Genomic DNA, 21889 nt, shown 5'->3' on the forward strand with positions numbered 1-21889 from the left:
GGATATGGCGTACATTTCCCGTTGGCAAGCTTTCCCAAGCAAGCATCACATCAACGGGATGACCCCCGTTCGCCACAATCCACTTCATCGTCCTCGTCGCCCCTCGGATATCGTCGAAGTTTACGTACGATGCATCACAAATTCATGAACCTCCTCGTTTCAAGCGAGGTAGGAAGGGGGGCCACCGGCATTAATCGTCTTACGACGACGAAGCTTCTGAAGGTGCACGGCACGTCTCCGAGCTCGTTCCCCGTCAGTCGTCAGTCAGTCGAGAATGAATGGAGGTTCTAATTCCACGGGAGTCTGTTGACGCTTGTCGTCGTCGTAACATAACGATGCTGATTGTAAGGATGCTGCTGCATATGCACATTGAGTATGGTGGTGTTGGTGCATCAGAGATTGCATGAGAGCTTCAGAGCATAAGGTAGACGGAGAAGTTGTGGAATTGCAATTTCGACCAACTACCATGGAATTAATTTTACGAGGATAAGGAGGGCGTCCTTCTGGGTCTGCTGGTCTGAAACAGGTTAATGTCACATACGATGTGAGGTATTTCTAGCGAAGGGACGTTGGTAGATCAAAGTTGTGGAGATTGCAGAGTTAAATGATTATTGAAGTAGTTTCCATAGTTGATATTAAGTACAACTAAAACAAACAGCTATTCTCAAGTCGATGTCGCTGTCAAAAAGAAGATCATCTCATTTTCATCAACCTAGCAAATCTTTCAAAAAGTCAACACCAGATCTAGCAAAAAACCAACAACAGCATCGCAAGTCAATCGATAAATCATACAAAACTCCGTAAAACCATGTCACTAGAATAAAATGTGACGCACTCACTCCAAGCAGAACCACTTCTCCGTTCGTTCCTCTCGGCAGTGCCTCGACGTCACAGTCATCAATCATTCATGGTTTCACTTTCATGTCCAGATCGTCCTCCGTTCTTCCTCTAACCAGGCCAACAAAACTTTCCCAGAGCGAGCAGCAGCCTCCCGGTAAATCGGGCCAAAACAATGCCAAGAGTTTGACCCGGGCCGTCCTGTCCACACGCAGACACACACACACAGACTAGCGCGACGGAAGCTATAAAAGTTTGTCTGCACTGACTACACAACGAGCACTTGTCATCACGCGCCGTTCCGGGCGCGACGGGCACGGCATTTTCCGCTTTTAGTGGAAAATCCGGCCCCGCCCGATACCTCCCCGCTTCGTCCGCGCGAGGACACGTCTCGAATTGGGGAAATTGCAGATAGGAGATGCAATATTGCGAGAGTTTTGCGAATCTCCATACAAAAATTTTGTAATGCATCTATCCGAAACGAGATGGCGCCAATCTTGCAAGTAGGAATTGCACGCAAGTTGATAACCGCTGCAACTCGAAACCAGATGTCACTTTCGTAACAAGATTCACCTCCTTGATGCAGATTTCTCAACCCGACGTAGGACACAGATTCATTCCACTCTGAACGACCCCCCTCTCCACCGGCTTCATCTGCATCGCGGAGTCTGTTCAGGACACTCCAGTGCTCCAAATAAATTTCATCACCAACAGCCGGCAGATGGTCCCTCCAGCTATAAAGCAGAATGATGTCGATTGCGCAGCAAGTTCTCGGCCCGACAAAGTTGGACCGAGGTTGAGTGACAATATAATAGAATATAATCTGTTTGCTGCTGCTCCTTTTCAGAAGATGACAGAGCGCGGCGGCGGCCAACGATGATGACGGTGATCATGAGTACGGAGCGGGAATGCAGCTACCGCTGGGTAAACGGGTTGCGATGACCAGGTTCAACGGTGCGTTTTGTTTGAGATTTGGAGCGATTTGTGTCTGTTCAGTATCGATTTCAGCAATTGTATGGTGTAATTTTGGTTTTTGTTGGCGTTCGGGAATGATTCTCTTGAATAATATGGTCTTGGAAGTATGTGAACAAATATTTCGACAACAGAGCCCTTCGTATTGTGATTACAGCCTATGATCGTATGATGGATTCGTAGAGCATAGCTTTTTTGGATGCACTACGTACAAGTACACAGAAAAAAATAAGGTAAATTTGGAAGCTGTAATTTTTGAAGGTTGAATATTACCTCTTTTATGATGTAATTTTACCTCAATTTAGACTGAAAAAGTGACATTACACCAGAAAAGTGGTAAAAATACACATTTCCAGAGGTAAAATTACACATTTTTTCTGGCATAAAAGATGTACCCCTTCCGAGATCTAATATTACCATGATTTTTTTTTCTGTGTAGATAATAGTCCTTTATACTATGATTACCTTGCAAGTAAGTTTGAAGGATTCATACATAGATCATGGTTTGGGATGTATTCTAGTCAAGTAGATCGTAGTCCTAGTGGTTCTCTTCTCATAGTCCTTCAATCTATGAATCTCTTCATATTTAATGAAAAATTCACAGAAGTAGTATATCCAAGTAGATCGAAGCCCTACATACTGTGAATTTTGAACAAGATCGCGTATGAAGGATTTATAGACCTAACTATGGGAATTATTCAGTATACGTATAACGTAGTCCGTCATACTGTGATTCTCTTCTAAGAACTGTAAGAATTTATAGATGATGACGTGGAGTCTTCCATAGTTTGATTCTTATAGACCTTATAGACATATGGGAAGAAATTCTCTTTTTAGATCGTATGAAGAGAAGAATATATGAAGGATTGGTATTGCGTCCAAGTATATCATAGTCCTCCGTACTTCACATTCACACCCTTATAAAATCGTATGAATGATACATAGATCATGATTTGGAATGTTCTATATACGTCTATACCAGCGTTATTCACCCTTTTTTCAAAGAATCGCAATTCAGTCAACCTTTCCAATCCAGAGAAATAAACATCCCACAATCGCAGAGCGAGACTCCGGGAACCACCCCGAGTTCAAACTCAGAAACACAACCCCGCACAATCTGCCAGCGAAGGGGGATGAAAACCGTTTTACAAGTTGCTACAAACTAGAGTCGGCGAGAATTGCTCCTGACTATGTCGGAATGATACAACCTACACAGAAAAAAATAATGTAAATTTGGAAGCTGTAATTTTGGAAGATTGAATATTACCTCTTTTATGATGTAATTTTACCTCAATTTAGACTGAAAAAATGACATTACACCAGAAAAGTGGTGAAATTACACATTTCCAGAGGTAAAATTAAACCTTTTTTCTGACATAAAAGATGTACCCCTTCCCAGATGTAATATTACCATGATTTTTTTTTCTGTGTAGGACGGGGTGGGGGTTGGACCTGCCAGATAGTTGCGCTTGCATCAGTATCTCGATGCACTGTAACCGTTCGCTTTTCACGCTGTTTTTCCAGTTCACAGGAAGCGCGGCGACGGAAGTTGACAAAGTAAGTGCACGGAAAAGAGGGAAGTGGTTGGTATCGTGTGTAATTTTACAGGTTGTGCGTTCGAACATTAGTAAATGAGGTGGTGAAACTGTAGATTCTCGAATACTTAGAGTCAACAACAATACTACAGGCTTAAAAGCTGCAAGCCATATATAGCTATATAATGTTGACTTAGTGCTAACTTAGTGCTGACTTGGGGTGCTTACCTGGTGCGGTGGCGGATAGGGCGATCGATGGTTCGGTCCACCGCCGGCGTTCGGTGGCGTCGGGTATCGCTGCTGCTGGTAGGGAGTATACTGGTTGCTGCCGGGCGGTCCGGGAGGTCCGCCCGCTCCGGTGGTGGGCGGAGTCGCCGACTGCTGGCCCGGGGGACCACCGGCGGAAGGTGGCGGTCCGTTGGGACCCGCCGGAGGTGGTGTCGGACCCGTTCCCTGTTGCTGCTGCGCGGGAGGTGGTGGTGGCGGACCTCCCGGCTGTTGGGGGGCGGGACCTTGCTGGGGAGGATAGCCGGCGCCGGGACTCTGACCGGGGGGACCGGGCGGGTAGGGTGATTGGCCGCGCGCGTTATTGCCCTGCGGGGTGGAAGGTGTGGAGAGATGCGAGATGTTAGTAGTGCAGGGGATGCGATGTGTGGGATTTTTTTGAGGGAGTATATTCTATGTGATCCTTAGCCTAGATGTTTAGATATCGGATGTATGAAGGATTCATAGACCAAGTCATGGTAAGTTAGCAGATCGGAGCCTTTCACACAATGATTCTCTTCTCAGATCGTATGAAGGATTCTTCAATCAAGTTATAAGAAGTATTTTGTATAGGAGGATCGTAGTCCTTCATACATTGATTTTTTTCTTCTTTGAATAAGGGATGAATTGAACAACTAATTGGAGGTATTCAGTATAAGTAGATCGAAGTCCTAAATACAAAAATTGTCTTCTATGATTCTATGAAGGATTCATAGATCAAGTAATGGGAAGTATTTAGTACAAGTAGATCGGAGTCATTCATGGAAATACTGCCGTCTATGATCGTTTGAAGGACTCATAGATCAAGTTTTGGGAGATATTCAGTACAAGAATAACGTAGTCCTTCATTCAATGATTCTCTTCTATGACCGTATGAAAGATTCATGTTATAAAAAATACTCTTTACATGTAGATTATAGTCTTCGATCTTGTAATAAACTCAAAATTGAACATTTCGCAATCAATGTTTACATACTAATAGAATTACCACCCTGAGTATGATCCCAACCCAGGGGACCATGTCAATCCACTCAAAAAACAAAATTAAAACACAAATGTCACCGGCAAACGTGCCGCAACCCATCAATGCCACAGAAACGCATTTCTCTAAACTGCAGAATAAACGTCGTCCTTCCCCTCGCTCTCAAATCTGAATTCGTTCGCATCCTCGACCCACAAAACTTTGTCTTCTTCCCAGGTCAGTAGAGAGGGGGTGGGCTGGGCATCAAATAAAGTATCGCCAACCGGCCCCACGAGCCACTGCGGCAATAAAGATATTTCAGGAACCCGGAACCGAGCCGGCATAAATAATCGTCCTCTACTCCAAAAGTTGTCCGTACGAGCAGACAGTTGAGAGCCATCCGTCCGCCAAATGTCACACAATCGCATCGCATTGGCGTTGCCACCCAGCTGTCCTTCCAGCCGGTGATTCCATGGTAGCATATGAACCCGGAGGATTTTCATAACTGTTGACCCAACTCGCAGAATGCAGAAATGACTGACTGACTTCCACAACCACCACCGCCACCAGGGTCTGCTCGCTTTCTGTTAATAATCAAACATAATTTGATTTCCTTGCCTTATCCAACCTCTCTCTCTCCGGGGCTCCCGAAAGCATCGCTACCAATAGGTTTTATGATTTGATACTATCATTATATTAAATGCTCGATGGTGCTCTCCGGTGCCAAAGTCAGACGGTCGTGCTTCGGGATGGTCCCATTCTGTGGACAAATGGCAAATATACGCGCCGGATTTGGGACTGGTGGAGGACAGTGGTAGAAATAAGAAGAAAGTTTGGACAAAAAAGAATGCTGGTAGATTTTTTCTGGAAGTGTTTCCAATGGTTCAATGTTGCGAATAGAAACAATACCTTCTACAATCGAAAATTTCTTAACTTTGAACGCGAGAGATCAGCGATCTTCCAGAAACATAGCATCGCTGAGTGAATGTTGCGAATCAAAACAATACCTTCTACAATCGCGAAGCGTGTTTAAAACTCACTCGCCGGCGTGCCTTCCTAGCGGCGATGATATCGGGAGGACTTATTCAATTCAAAAGTTTGTTTTTCTTTTCAACCATTATTCTGTTGTATTGACAACATTTTCAACAAAACTTATCCTTCTTGCCCACCACTTTGAACGCACTGTGCCACGGCCCACAGGACCCAAAAGCGCACCGGCGGCACCGACACCGGTGCCAAAGTCGAACTCCCCCGATCCTACCCCTCCTCCCTTCAGGGATCCCCTAGTGTCGATTTTGGAGCGGCAAAAATGATGCTTTATCTCTTCAACGATTGTTCCATCCTTCCACAAGAGAGAGAGAGCGGGCGAGCATCACACACAAAAACAGGATCCTTTTTCGGGGCTGGGGGTGACAGTTTGCTGAAGGGGGTGGAATGGCACATTGTGTGTCAGGTTTATCAGCGCGTGAAGCATTTCGAGCCATGGCAAAAAACCCCCCACTCTTGTTCGGTGGCAGGCGGCAAGGGGAAGGGAGAGAGTTGTGTAATTTTCCACCCCTGCCCTTTTCCGGTAAACACACACACACACACATCCTCATCACACCAGCAACTCTCGGCTCTGCATTTAATGGTTTTCCACCCACATCTACCCCCCACACACCCTTGGGCCACCCACGACCCAGGTTCAGGTCTCTTTGTCTCTGGGACTTATCCTCGATGAATCCTCCTCATCTGTGCTGCACACCCAAGCTGAATAGATAAATGATATATAATTTTTCCTGCCCAAAGCCCGGTCCCGTCCACCCCTGAACCACCCCACTTTGGCAGCAGCAGGGGGGAGAAACCAGGAAAATCCGAAAAAACGTTTTTCGTTCATACAATGTTGTTTGCTGGAGAGGTTCGGATGCGACGAACGTCGCGTTTTGGCTACTAACTTGGAGGATGCTTTTGCTACTCACTAGCACTGTCAGTGTTTGTGTGCTGTGCCTGTACTGTTCGGTATGTGTGCTGTGCTGTGCTGTGAGGCAACGAATTTCATTGTTGGATGGCAGGCTGGTCGCAGGAGTTACTGCAGGGTGGTGACTTTAATTATTTTTTCTTTTCATTTGTGTTGTTATAGTTCTCCCACAAGCTAACAACGAGTCTTTTTTATCGAGATTATTTTTGCTGTGTTTTTAGATTATTTGTTTTAAAGTTTCACCATATTTATTAATTATTTTAGAGATTTTATGTTTTGAATTATCTATTGGTAAGTTTAAAACTTCTTTCATATAAGTGTCCTTCCTCATTTCTGTTCATTTTTTATTCGGATAAAATAGTATCCATAAAGGAAAATATATTCCTTAAACTTTTTTTTAAGGTTCTCTTATTTTTTCAAGAGTTCAAAATATTTCTAATAGAGGTGATGGGTCTCAACCTCTATTAGAAATATTTTGAACTCTTGAAAAAATATGAGAGACCTTAAAAAAATCCAAACAATTTTTTTTAATCTTGCTAAAATTCAACTTTCTAGTACAAATTTTCACTGTTTTACCATTCCGAAATTTTTGTTTTTTTATGTTCTTACTTTTAACATCCAATGCGAGTTCTGCGACCCCATTTAGTCAAATTTAAAAATTTGATTGCTTTTAATTTAAAAAATGATTTTTTCAATATGCTTTACTGCCCCTGATCGCATAAATGTCCCATATGCATTTTCATCGATTTCGAGTTATTGATGCAGTTTGATTCAAAATTGTGTGCTCTTTCAAAAGAGCCTATAACATCCAGCACTTTGTTCTAGAAATCAGGAGGAAATCCAGTTTTTTCGCGAAAACTTAACACGTAGCCTTATGTATGGGACAAACTTCAAATACGTTTTTCTCAGCTTGCTGTTTTTGCATATGGGACATTTATGCGAACATGGGCAGTTTAGCGCCACATTGGCCGCCATCTTGGATTTCTCTGCCACCTTTTTTTTATCTAATTTTTTCATGTTTTACAGCCACTTTTCAAATTTTTTGCTTGTTTTTCACATTTTCTACAATAAACGATTATCATTTAAATTGCATAAAAAAAAAAATGCTTAAAGACATACGAGACTAACTACAAAAATTACAGCATACTTATTTTCACATAATACAGAGGAAATGCTAAGAAGAAACACAGCCAAAGTTGATTCCAGAAAAAAATACATTTTTTAAAACATGCAAAGTCACATGATTTTCCTAAACTTGAAGAGTTCTTCTTCCAATGATTTTTTTAATATCAATAAAATTAATCAATAAAAATTGAAATAAAGTTAACATTTGGATCTTGGGCGATTTTTTACGAATTGGGCGAATTTTTAACACTAAAATGGTAATAACTTTTGATAGTGTTATCAGCAGGGTTGTGGAGTCGGAGTCGGAGCCGGAGTCGGTGGAGTCGGGTCTTTTTGGGGACCTGGAGTCGGAGTCGGAGTCAGAGTAGTCAAAACTCGTCGAAACTGGAGTCGGAGTCGGAGCCGGAGTCGGGTAAATTTTAAGAGCTGGAGTCGGAGTCGGAGTCAGAGGCGAACATTTCTGATAACCCGGAGTCGGAGTCGGAGTCAGAGTCTTAAATCAACAAAAAAATATGTTTTTTTATTGTCCACTATTAATATAAAACAGCTCAATTTACAAAACTTCATATATTTTTGATGGCTATTATAATTATGAAGCTTTTATTGTGATTGGAAAGCTCTTATTGTGTAATTTAACTGAATGATAACCTGTTAATTCCCTCTTACCCATAACTCAAAAAAAATAAAATAAACAATATTGGTCTTGTAGTCAGAAATATTAAATTAATTCTTGACTGCTTTGTTTTGCCTATTTCAATTCAAATTTGACCAAATTTAATCCAGTTCTTTCTAAAAAAGGACACACTCACATCACCTTTTACCCCAAAACAGAATGTCTTGGAATTTTACAGTAAATGTTTTTTTATGGGAAGAAGTTACGAGGTACATAAAAAGATTAAAAATAATAATCACTTTTTGGAAAATCGGAAAAAGTCACTAAAAGTATAACTCTTCCAAAAATGATCATTACAATCTATTGCTTGGAACTCAACATGCGCATTTTGTTTATAACTAAGTACAGAAAAATCATAGTGTTGCATTTAAAATAATTGACACTGGCAAAAAATATCAAAAAAGATGCAACTAATTTTGAAACAATCATTGGATATGATAAAAATATCTTAATATTTATTATTTCTCTATTAAAATCTGCGAATGTTAATCTTCAGGCAATTTGATATCGTTGAGCAAATCTCAAGATTTCAGTACCAAAAAGGAACTTATAATAAAAAGTATAGAAAAATTGATAGGATTTTAATAATTTTTCAAATACTATTGGGTAATTCTCCGCCAACTCACACAGCAGTTGCCCCGACCCCTCTTCGATTTGCGTGAAACTTTGTCCTAAGGGGTAACTTTTGTCCCTGATCACGAATCCGAGGTCCGTTTTTTGATATCTCGTGACGGAGGGCGGTACGACCCCTTCCATTTTGCACATGCGAAAAAGAGGTGTTTTTCAATAATTTGCAGCCTGAAACGGTGATGAGATAGAAATTTGGTGTCAAAGGGACTTTTATGTAAAATTAGACGCCCGATTTGATGGCGTAATCAGAATTCTAAAAACGTATTTTCATCGAAAAAACACTAAAAAGTTTTAAAAATTCTCCCATTTTCCGTTACTCGACTGTAAAAATTTTGGAACATGTCATTTTATGGGAAATTTAATGTACTTTTCGAATCTACATTGTCCCAGAAGGGTCATTTTTTCATTTAGAACAAAATTTTTCATTTTAAAATTTCGTGTTTTTTCTAACTTTGCAGGGTTATTTTTTAGAGTGTAACAATGTTCTACAAAGTTGTAGAGCAGACAATTACAAAAATGTTGATATATATACATAAGGGGTTTGCTTATAAACATCACAAGTTCTCACGATTTTACGAAAAAAAGTTTTAAAAAAGTTGGTCGTCATCGATCATGGCCGTTCATGGTCACCCGCGACAGACACGGACGACGAAACAAAGAGAAACGCAAAAAGTAACTTTTTCAAAACTTTTTTTCGTAAAATCGCGATAACTTGTGATGTTTATAAGCAAACCCTAATGTCTATATATTAAAATTTTGTAATTGTCTGCTCTACAACTTTGTAGAACATTGTTACACTCTAAAAAATAACCCTGCAAAGTTAGAAAAAACACGAAATTTTAAAATGAAAAATTTTGTTCTAAATGAAAAAATGACCCTTCTGGGACAATGTAGATTCGAAAAGTACATTAAATTTCCCATAAAATGACATGTACCAAAATTTTTTACAGTCGAGTAACGGAAAATGGGAGAACTTTTAAAACTTTTTTATTGTTTTTTTCGATGAAAAATACGTTTTTTCGGAATTCTGAGTACGTCATCAAATCGGGCGTCTAATTTTACATAAAAGTCCCTTTGATGCCAAATTTCTATCTCATCACCGTTTCAGGCTGCAAATTATTGAAAACACCTCTTTTTCGCATGTTCAAAAATGGAAGGGGTCGTACCGCCCCTCCGTCACGAGATATCAAAAAACGGACCTCGGATTCGTGATCAGGGACAAAAGTTACCCCTTAGGACAAAGTTTCACGCAAATCGAAGAGGGGTCGGGGCAACTTTTCCCGATTTCGTGTGAGTTGGTAGAGAATTACCCTATTTAAAAAAAAACAAAATCATCATATTATTCAACCGGTAAGAAATTTCTCATACTGTATATCCAACACCAATATGACCGGTTCATAAAGCTTCGTTTAAGGAGAAGAATAAAGAAGTATTGTGCGCCTCCTTTTTAAATATATAGAAAATTTTAAATTTAAACAGATCAAAACTTCCTAGGTAAAATATTTTCTAGGTCACGGATATCTGAAAAGGATTCCTTTAGCGTCTTTTCCACGAAGAAATTTTTTAAATACATTGATTTGTAATAATAATCTCTGGCATGATGTCCATGTACGTCATAAATATCGTATAAAACTCGTAACCTAGAAACTTTTTTCCGTTTTGTGATTCGAATTAATTTTCTGTCTGAAAAATATGACATTTAGAGAGTATTTAAATAATTCTATTTATCAATGTTTTAAAACTTTTGAAATATTTAAAAATATGTGGAGTCGGAGTCGGAGTCGGAGCCAACCATTTGTTGAAAGCTGGAGTCAGAGTCGGAGTCGGAGTCAGCTAGAGTTGGTAAGCTGGAATTGGAGTCGGAGTCGGAGTCGGTTGGAGCTGAAAGCCGGAGCCGGAGTCGGAGTCGGAGTCGGTGAGTCTCAGAAAGCCGGAGTCGGAGTTAGAAGTTTCAAAAAGCTAGCTTAACATTTGAAAAGGTCGTATGAAAACTTAATATGCTGTTTTGAAGGTCTCGGGACCAAAGAGCCTATGTCTGAAAATATTTTTATCGGATTCCTCGGAAAATTTCACATAGAGCAATTCCATCTCAAATCAGGAATTTTTCTGGTACTTTTGTACCCGACCCTCTCCGATTTCAATAAAAGTTTGTAGACATGTTATCCTAGGCCTATATAAGCCATTTTTGTGTATACAGAGCCAATTATACTCGAAAATAACATTTGAGAAGGGCGTAAGTTATTTAGATAATTTTGTATTCTGTAATTTAAAAATGACTGTATCTCGAAGGCGTTGCATCGTACCAAAAAGTGATCAAAGACAAACTTGTAGGAAATTGGACGGGCTTTCTGAAAAAAATACACTGAAAGAAAAATACACGCCACTTCTATGGGATTTTTCAATTTTATGTTTAAAAGTTAATTTTAAGGTGAAGTCACGATTTTTTCGTTCAAAATTTTGAGGAAATAGCCTAAAATGTGACAAAAGACTCACGAAAAATGCAGGATGGTATGTCTCTCCTAAAAAATACAATAATCATTTACTAAAACTGTTTTTGAAAAGTGGTCTAAACGTCAAAATTTTCAAAAACCAATAGTGGGAATCGATTCTCCAGACAATTTTACATAAAAGTCTCCATATTGACCATTGTCCCAAGTCCAATCCTTGCGAAGTTACAGCGGTTTTAAAAATAAAAATGTTGAAAAAACAGCTTTTTTGGTGGTTTTTAGCATTTTCTATATGACAGACTTGATTTTTCAGTCTCGAAAATATTTTTACCGGAAAGCTCGTCCAATTTCCCATAAGTTTGCCTTTGACAGCTTTTCAATTGGATGCATGGGCTTACGGATATAAGCTTAATTACATTGCACATAACTGAAAACAGAATATTTTTTTCAGTGTTGTAAAAATCTGGAAGGTAAATCATCCTACGTAAATATTAAAACGAGTCAAATTGAAAAACTGTCAAAGGCAAACTTATAGGAAATTGGACGAGCTTTCCGGTAAAAATATTTTCGAGACTGAAAAATCAAGTCTGTCATATAGAAAATGCCAAAAACCACCAAAAAAGCTGTTTTTTCAACATTTTTATTTTTAAAACCGCTGTAACTTCGCAAGGATTGGACTTGGGACAGTGGTCAATATGGAGACTTTTATGTAAAATTGTCTGGAGAATCGATTCCCACTATTGGTTTTTGAAAATTTTGACGTTTAGACCACTTTTTAAAAAACAGTTTTAGTAAATGATTATTGTATTTTTTTAGGAGAGACATACCATCCTGCATTTTTCGTGAGTCTTTTTGTCACATTTTAGGCTATTTCCTCAAAAATTTTGAACGAAAAAAAATCGTGACTTCACCTTAAAAATTAACTTTTAAACATAAAAATTGAAAAATCCCATAGAAGTGGCGTGTATTTTTCTTTCAGTGTATTTTTTTCAGAAAGCCCGTCCAATTTCCTACAAGTTTGTCTTTGATCACTTTTTGGTACGATGCAACGCCTTCGAGTTACAGTCATTTTTAAATTACAGAATACAAAATTATCTAAATAACTTACGCCCTTCTCAAATGTTATTTTCGAGTACAATTGGCTCTGTATACGCAAAAATGGCTTATATAGGCCTAGGATAACATGTCTACAAAGTTTTATTGAAATCGGAGAGGGTCGGGTACAAAAGTACCAGAAAAATTCCTGATTTGAGATGGAATTGCTCCATAACATATCAAAAAATGGTGAAGTTATGTTTTCGATACTCTGAGATACGATTTTTTGAAAATAAAAACTGTGTTTTTCGACGCGCCACACGCAAAAATGGGAAAAAATCTACTTTTTTCACTAAAACGGCGATAACTAAAAAAATTCTGCGATATACATGTTAGGGCACCAACATTTTTGTAATTGAAAAACGCAACTTTTGGTACCCTAACATGTATAGGTCATCTCTGAAATTTTCAAGTTATCGCAGTTTTAGTGAAAAAAGTCGATTTTTTCCCGTCTTCGTCATTTTCCCATTTTTGCGCGTGGCGCGTCGAAAAACTCAGTTTTTATTTTCAAAAAATCGTATCTCAGAGTATCGAAAACATAACTTCACCATTTTTTGATATGTTATCTAAAATTTCCGAGGAATCCAATAAAAATATTTTAAGACATAGGCTTTTTGGTCTCAAGACCTTCAAAACAGCATTTTAAGTTTTCATACGACCTTTTCATATGTTAAGCTTGATTTGTGAAACTTCTTACTATTTTTTTAAATAGCCAAACTAATCACCTTTCTTTTGCGTCTTAAACAGCTAAAATCGGATGAAATAGCGCGGAGATACGATTTTTTGAAAAAAGTGGTTTTTGAGAAAATCGACGAAATTGCGATTTTTCGGACCACCCTAACACGGCGTAGGTCACCCTAATGACCAAACGAAAAAATACGGGTCTAATTATTTCGGCCAAGGAGCTCCCAGAAAAATTTTGAGTCCGATCGGAGAACTTTTTTTTTCGAACCATGCTGTTTTCGTGGGGAATGGCACAACATTGCAATGATGAAAAAGCTAAATTTAATTTCTTGTAATGAGAAAAAAAAAAAATCAAGGAAAATACATTTGCTAAATTCACCCTTTTCAAATTCTCAAAACTACCCTCCAAACCGCCACCCTGCACAACACATCACAGTGACTTTAACTGGAACCCAATCCAGCCAGCCAGCCTGCACAGCCCAGCACCACAGTTTCCAGAGAACCGTTTGCCGGGTGGAAAATTCATAGCACAAACAGGATTCCAGCCACCCCTTCTCCCTCCGCCTCAGTCCTTCCCTTTGTGTACGTGTGTATAACGCCTCGCTGCTGTGCACGAGCATAAAATGCTCCGCCCCCTCTGCTTATGCTCTCCCTCGGAACACTCGCACGGCACAAACCGAGAGGAAAATATCGATTTTTCCTCCCTCGAATCCCCCTCCCCGTCAACGTTATCCTTGCGATGAACGCGTTGCAGTGGTGTTGGTGAAACTGCTCGCGCACCAATACACAACCCCAAACGTCAGACTTTCCTGTGCCAGCAGGTCGGTCGTGCCCGGCATGGAAAATGAGATGAAAATGCTGCTGCTGGCAAACTTGGAAAACTCTGCCACGAGGGAGACCGCCACCAACCGTTCGAGGGGTGGTTGGAGGCAGCGCTGATGATGATCCTGGCTGGCGTCGATATTGGAACACCCTAGCCCCACCAACCGCTGCCACCCACTGAGGGGTGGGTGGGCCGCTTTGAGGATGTAGATGGAAAAGCACTCATTTTTAATGCTTGGAAACTCAGTCTGTGTGTCGGTCGTGACTCCTGTGTTTGTGTGTGTGTGTGTGTGTGGGTGGTAAACTGGCTGTGTGGGTGGATTTCACCACCCACTTTTTTCTGTGTGTGACTACCCGTCGAGAGAGGACTAAAGCGAGGGGTTGTAATTTTATGGAATCAAGCAGATAAAGTTTAGCGGCGTGCTGGCGAATGTTGGATTTTCTACTTATAATTGAACGTAAATATATTTCCCTTGACTTGCGAGTGTGAGCTGGCTCTGCTTTTTTCCTGAGATCGAGATCGAGCACGAGAAACCTCATACGTGTGTGTGACTGTGTGCGATTTTCCTTATCGCACCGAAACCCCGTCCAGGACACGACGTTTCGCTAGAGAAAATAGAACGTCAGAGGGGAAATGCAATCAAATAGAGCTGGGCACGCAACAATCGAGAAGGACTAAGCTCGGCTTCTGCTAGCTGTGCTGTATGGAAGGACGATTCAGGACACCATTTGGGAAACAAGTGGGTGCGGGAGGGTTTTGTACCGATTATGCTGAAGATGTTTTGTCGGGGGAATTTGAATTTCGCAACCGGCAACGGACTCGGAAGCGTTTCTGGATTTGAGAAGGTGCACGTTAATGTGCATTTCAACATAAAATTGGTACACTTCATAAAACCAAATAAAATTGGTACACTTCATAAACCAAATTTCAAGTTTTTGCATTTTGGGTGTTTTTTAAACCGCCTTGGGTCAGGGATATTTAAAAACACCCAAAAAGCAAAACCTGAAAATTTGGTTTAATGGGGACCAAAAAAACTCCAGACTTGTCGGTAGAAAGTTCGTATACCTATTAAATTGTGTATTATAAAAATGCAGGCGAACCATTTCTGATTTGTTTGTACTCAATTAACATATTAACAAGACTGACAAAACCAAAAAATATTTTTTTCAACATTTTTATTTTTAAATGCGCTGTAGCTTCACAAGGATTTAACTTAGGATAGTGGTCAATATGTAGACTTTATGTAAAATTGTCTGTCGAATCGATTCTCGTATTCGGTTTTTGAAAATCTTGAAGTAAACGTAAACATCAAATTTTCTAAAAAGCACTTTAAAAAAACAGTTGCAGTAAATGATTTTTGTATTTTTAGGTGAGTTGCTCCATTCTGCATTTTTCGTGGGTCTTTTTTTGTAGCGAAACTATTGGCACTACGCCCCCCGGGGCATGGCCTTCCTCTAACGTGGGATTTCTGCTCCAGCGCCTCTGACGAGACAGGAGAAACCGGGACCGACGTTTTACTTCACCATCCGATAGAAGCTCAGTGGATAAGGCGGGAATCGAACCCGCGTCTCATAGCATCATCGGGATCGGCAGCCGAAGCCGCTACCCCTGCGCCACGAGACCCATCTTTGGTCATCTTTGGTTATTTCCAAAAAAAATTTGAACAAAAAAAACGTAGGCTCACCTTTAAAATTGACTTTAAAACTTAAAAATCTAAAAATCTCCCAAAAGTGGCGTGTTTTTTGCTTTCAGTGTATTTTTTCGGAGAGCCCGTCAAATTTCCTAAAAGTTTGTTGTTGAAGCGAGTTAGGTGATAAGTTTCTAATCCCTTTAAACCCTTATTCCCCTTGCCCTAGCTGTACCTTCTCGCATCAGAGATCAGTTGTGATCTCCCATTCTGATTTGCAGAATCCCACTCCGCGAGTGTCGCAGCTCTGCTGGACATCGCGAGAAAGAGTTCTTTGCCGGTCAGCCGCAGTAGTTTTACTTTAGGACTACACAGTCAGAAATAAACCGTCACCAAGTGACCCTCGCGTTTTAATAAACGTTGTGTTTTTAGTTCGCGTGAATAAACCGTGTTTTAATGTTGTAAAATTGCGAGTTTATGTGTAGTGTCCGAAAACCTGATAAACTGACGCGCGAACATTGGTCCTTCGGGCACCGGATTACCAAGCGGTTTTCGGACAAACGGACCTGTCCACTGCGACAAAAGTGATCGGACAGTTTGTGTGCACGAACGTTTAAGTGTGCCAAAGTGCATGTGAAAAAGAACTTCTGGGCTGCGGCTCAAACAGTGGCGTTTATTCGCATAAAAAAAAGTGTCTCGCGACTCCACGGAACGCGGAAAACGGTGGAAAATTGGAAAATCCGCGGAACAAAAGTGCTGCCTTTGTGCGAAGGAAGAAAGGGGAGTCTAGACAAAGCAGGTGCTATTGTCCCGGGAATTGCGCGGTCTACTACTGCACCATCTGCGCCATTGCAGTCGCGCAACGCGCGCGCATTTCTCGCGGCACCTGGGCGCTGCCATTGCTGTTGCTGGAAGGAGATTCGGGACCAGAAGCGGAAACAGGACAAGGATTGGTCAAGGAAAGGGTTTGGAAGGAAGTATTTGCATGATTGGGTGGCATGAGGCTTGATTTGGCTTAAGCTGATGGCAATAAAAACGAAATTGATCGCATTTGTGTCTATTTTCTCAAAAAATTGCGTGTCCCTTGGTCTGGTTTGGTCTGGTTCTCAAATCTGGCAAATTTGGTTCTTGGTCTGAAGTTCTGGTTAGCTCCCATCGCTGCAGTCAATAATTTGGGTTGAAAGTTCGCTGTCAATTTCGGGAAATCGCGGTGGAACGTCGAGTAGATCGTCAGTCAAGTCAATTTGCAGGGCTGTCAATCGTGATTCGTGTGCAAGATGGATGAAGATTTGCGTTCATTGACGAAGCGTGAGCGCAGGTGGCTGAACAACTTGGCTGTTACGGATGACTTCCTGAAGGAGTACAGAGCTGAAACGGATGAGAAGCAAGTTAGCGTGCGGATTGAGCTGCTGGACGACATCTACAACAAGTTCTTCGACAACCGCTACGCCATCGAAGAGCTGCTGAGAGAAGGTGAAGATGACGAAACTGCTGAGGACAAGGCGAAGCGTGAGAAGATGCTGAAGGATTCGGACAAGGTGGTGACAGATTTTGAGAAGCAGTACATCGACCTGAAGTCTCGGCTGAGAGAGAAACTCCCACGCCCACCTGCTCCACCTGAAGTTGCTGTGGATAACCAAGTGGTCGTTCAACAACCTGTCTTCTCCAAGGTGAAGCTGCCTGATATTCGACTTCCGTCTTTCAGTGGCAAGATGCAGGAATGGATTTGCTTCCGAGATACGTTCTTGAGTCTGATTGATCAGAACGGTCATCTTACGGACATGGATCGGTACACATACCTCCGCTCGTCGCTGTCTGGTGAAGCCTTGCAGGAGATCAACAACATCGATTTCACTGCAATCAACTACTCTGTGGCCTGGCAAGCGTTGATGGAAAAGTACGAGAACAAGAAGTTGCTCGTTAAGGCCTACCTCGACATTCTGTTCGAGCTGGAACCGCTGAGACGAGAAAGCTACCAAGGTCTGAGCCATCTCGTAAGCGAGTTCGAGAAGAGTCTTCAGATGCTCGCAAAGCTCAGCGAGAAGGCGGAAAGCTGGAGCACCCTGCTCGTTCACATGATCTGTTCACGGCTGGACAGTGCGACGCTGCGCGAATGGGAGAGTCACCACAAGTCTAAGGTGGTTCCTACGTACACGAAGGTGATTGAGTTCCTGAAGAGTCAGTGTTCCATCCTCCAGTCCATCGCACGTGTGAAATCGAGCCATGCTGATCAACGCCCATCAAGGCCTGCGGTGTGTAACTTCGCAGCGAATTCGTCGTCTGGTAGGTGCCGGATCTGCAACGAACCCTGGCACACACCCTTCCAATGTAACAAGTTCCAGACGATGAGCCTGCAAGAAAGAATCGATTTTGTGATGCAGAACAGGTTGTGCCGGAATTGTTTGAAGCCTGGACATCTCTCCAGAACCTGCGAAAGAGGACAGTGCCGTCACTGTCGCCGTAATCATCACACGATGCTGCACATCACAAGATCCTCCGTTCCACCCACGCAAACAAGACCACAGACAGCGAACCCGAACAGACAGCCACAGAACAGACCAGCCAACACAAACCAGAATCAGCAGAACACTGCCACGGACACTGCAAGTAATGCGATCGTCAGGACCGGACAGAACGCATCAGACACAAATCAGCAGAACACAAGCCATGCATGCATTGCGCTTCCTATCACGCCTACCCAAAACATTCTGCTGTCAACTGCGCTCGTGAAGGTGAAGGATCGTCGCGGAAACACCCTGCTGGCCAGAGCGTTACTAGATTCCTGCTCCCAGCACTGCTTGATGACGAAGTCCTTCTCAACCAAACTGAAGTTCAAGCAAACTCCAGCGTATCTGTCCATTCAAGGAATTGGACCTACAGCTGCAGTCTCAACCAAGGTTGTCAGTGCAGAAGTTTGCCCTCGTTCGAGCGCAATTTCGTCGTTCGCAGAGGAGATGGAATTCCACGTGTTGCCGAAGCTAACCATCCCACTGCCGACTGCAACGATTGATCCCGAGCATTGGAAACTCCCAGATTGTGCGCAACTTGCTGATCCTCAATTCTTTGAGTCGAAGCCGATCGATCTCATCATCGGTGCGGAGTTTTTCATGGACCTGCTCCGGGAAGGAAAGCAGAAGGCGACTGTGGAAGGGCCGACACTCCAAGAAACGGTGTTCGGCTGGATCATTTCTGGGCGCGTACCGAACAGTACGGCCACCGAGCAGTCGTCTACGTTTGTTGTCTCCACTGCACAGCTGCAAGCGGATCTCGCAAAGTTCTGGGAACTCGAAACGTGCCGCAACATCAGCACCCACTCACTGGAAGAGTCTGCTTGTGAAGAGTTCTTCGACAAAACCACTGAACAAGACGAGTTGGATGCCGAGCAGACTATACCAAGGCTGGAGTTGTCCTCTGCCCTTTTGCTCGCACACCTGTACGACAAAGTCGCCAATTCTCTCCCTTTCAAGCCAGAAGCGTACTTCTGGACCGATTCGATGATTACGCTGTGCCAGATCAAGTCGCCGCCCTCGAGATGGAAGACATTCGTCGCGAACAGAGTTTCTGAGATTCAGCATCTCACTCGAGGTGGTATTTGGAATCACGTCCCAGGAACCGAAAACCCGGCTGACATAATCTCCCGCGGGATGACGCCAGCCCAGTTGCAGTACCAATCTCTCTGGTTCCATGGACCCTGCTGGTTAAAGCTGGACAAAGCGAACTGGCCACACGTTCAGCAAATCCGTGAAGAAGATCTCGACGCATCGCTCCTCGAAGAACGCAGCGTTGCTGCAGTGTTGCCAACGATCGAATCGAGTCACATCTTCAGCCTGAACTCGTCGCTCACACGTCTAGTACGTGGTGTTGCGTACGGTATTCGATTCCGCCACAACGCGAAGCAGGCTCACCAAAATTCGAAAAAGCTCGGACCGATCACAAGTGAGGAGTACGAGGATGCACTGAAGCGGTTGGTGCGCATCGCACAACAGGAATGCTTTCAACAAGAGATCGCTGACCTGAGAAGAGGTCACCAAGTGCAGGACAACTCGAGGATCTCTGCACTGAACCCACAGCTGGTAGATGGTCTACTCTGTGTTGGCGGCCGGCTGCAGAACGCCAATGTCTCAGCGAGTCGAAAACATCCGTACATCCTGGACCATCGCCATCCTTTCACCGTGACTGTTATCGCTGACTACCACGTGAACCTGTACCACGCTGGACAGCAACTGCTGCTGTCAGCTGTGCGCGGACGGTTTTGGCCGACGAGCGCCAGGAACGTGGTGCGCAAGGTGATTCATTCGTGCGTAAGCTGTTTTCGCGCTAGACCACGTGTCCAGAACCAACTGATGGCGGACCTCCCGCCCGAGCGAGTCAACCCGTGTTTCGCATTCCAAAGAGTTGGCGTTGACTATTGCGGTCCCTTCTATCTGGTTCACGGTCTGCGCCGTGGATCTCCGGTGAAATGTTTCGTCGCTGTTTTTGTCTGCCTCGTCACTAAAGCGGTACACCTGGAGTTGGTGGCAAACCTGACCACAGAAGCGTTTCTAGCAGCACTCAAGAGATTCTCAGCCCGCCGTGGTAAACCCGAACTGATCAAGTGCGACAACGCAACGAACTTCGTGGGGGCTTCGAGAGAATTGAAGGAGCTACACAGACTGTTCCTGAACCAAGAGTTCCAAGCGAGGGTGGTCGCGCAGACAGCAGCAGACCGCATTGAGTTCCAGTTCATTCCGGCGCGCACCCCGAACTTCGGTGGACTGTGGGAGTCCGCCGTAAAATCGTTCAAGACGCTGCTGAAACGAACCGTTGGAGATCGCAAGCTGTTCTACGACGAGATGCAGACAATCCTGACCCAAATCGAAGCGATCTTAAATTCAAGACCTCTGACCCCACTAAGCAACGACCCGAACGACTTTGAGGCCCTGACACCGGGGCATTTCCTCATTCATCGTCCACTCGTGGCCATCCCAGAACCAGATCTGGAAGACTTGGACAACTCAATACCTCTCCGATCTCCACAATCGGACCAAATGGACCCAGCAGAAGGACAACATACGAGTCGGCACGATGGTGGTTCTGATGTGCGAAAACATCCCACCACTGAAGTGGCCCCTGGCACGTGTCACCGAGGTGCACCCAGGACAAGACGGACGTGTCCGAGTTGTCACCGTTCGAACTAAGGACGGTACATTCAAGCGAGGCGTATCTAAGATCTGCGTACTCCCAATACGCGACAACACCGTACCATCTTCGCAGCAAGGGGAGAACTAGCTTCTCCTCCACCGGCGGAGGCCGGGAGGCCTCCGCACTCCCAGTTAAGTTGTGTATTATTTCTCCATTCAAAAAGCTAACCGAGTTCTTTTTTGCCAGTCGTTCACGCCCACGCCCCTCTGGTCCGTCCAAACCAGACCCGGCGAAGTCACGCAAGTCCAGTTGTCTCGTCCAAATGAGGTAAAAATGTGTCGTTTCGGTGTTGGTTGCATGCATGTTGCATTAAGGAGTAGCTACGCGCTACAGTCAGGTCATGGGTTAAGAAGAAAGGACGCCAAGCGTCAACGGTAGCCACAAGGGCACCCCACAGTCGGTATCGGAACTAAAAGCCACCCCCACCATTTGCTACTTTGAGGTACGATCGAATCTTCAACGGCGAGCCGAGACGGAGTGTACAATCCGTTCTCGAGGTCCGTGCAGCGGTCGTCAGCGAATCTGATCAATTCGCCAGGCGGTCACAACGCAGAACCTACGCAACAGAAGCCAGCAAGTCAACGGTCTACCAGCGAAGCACCAAGAAGTACGAGTTCCGAACCACACCAGCAGTAAGCAGAGCGTCGACGTCCGAGGGACGTCCGCGGAGGCCACGGACGGTGGTCTCCGCAAACCAGGCAAGTCGTTTTATGTTGTGATTATAAAGGTAAAAAAGCACCCTCTCATTTCTCAGATAGCACGGCACGAAATGCGCGGATCAGCCCGCGTCACGAACCACGGCACTACGCCCCCGCAAGCAGCACACAATCTGAGCCGAGAGAACAGTGCATCAGTTCGGTTGGAGCAGTCTAACCCCAGCAAGAAACAACGCAGCAGTACAACCAGTCCCGAAGCGGTTACGCGTCGCAACACGAGAACATCAAGAAGAAGACAACAACAGCACCGAATCTCAACAACAGCGCATACTCCAGATTACGATCGTCAAGATTCAGCAGCATGATCAGCAGTCCAAGCATTGCGGTCAACAGTCGGCGTCGAAGCATGTATGAGCACAAGC

General features: G+C 43.4%; 1 protein-coding gene across 1 annotated transcript in view; it reads right to left on the reverse strand.

Annotated features, from left to right (window-relative positions):
• LOC6042957 (trithorax group protein osa) overlaps nucleotides 1–21889 on the reverse strand; it is a 292090-nt gene that overhangs the window by 181631 nt on the left and 88570 nt on the right. Inside the window, 1 exon segment of the mRNA XM_038259938.1 lies at nucleotides 3573–3938. Within this exon segment, the coding sequence (XP_038115866.1) occupies nucleotides 3573–3938 (366 nt within the window).

The sequence above is a fragment of the Culex quinquefasciatus genome, chromosome 3, assembly GCF_015732765.1.
Source record: "Culex quinquefasciatus strain JHB chromosome 3, VPISU_Cqui_1.0_pri_paternal, whole genome shotgun sequence".
NCBI lineage: Eukaryota > Metazoa > Arthropoda > Insecta > Diptera > Culicidae > Culex > Culex quinquefasciatus.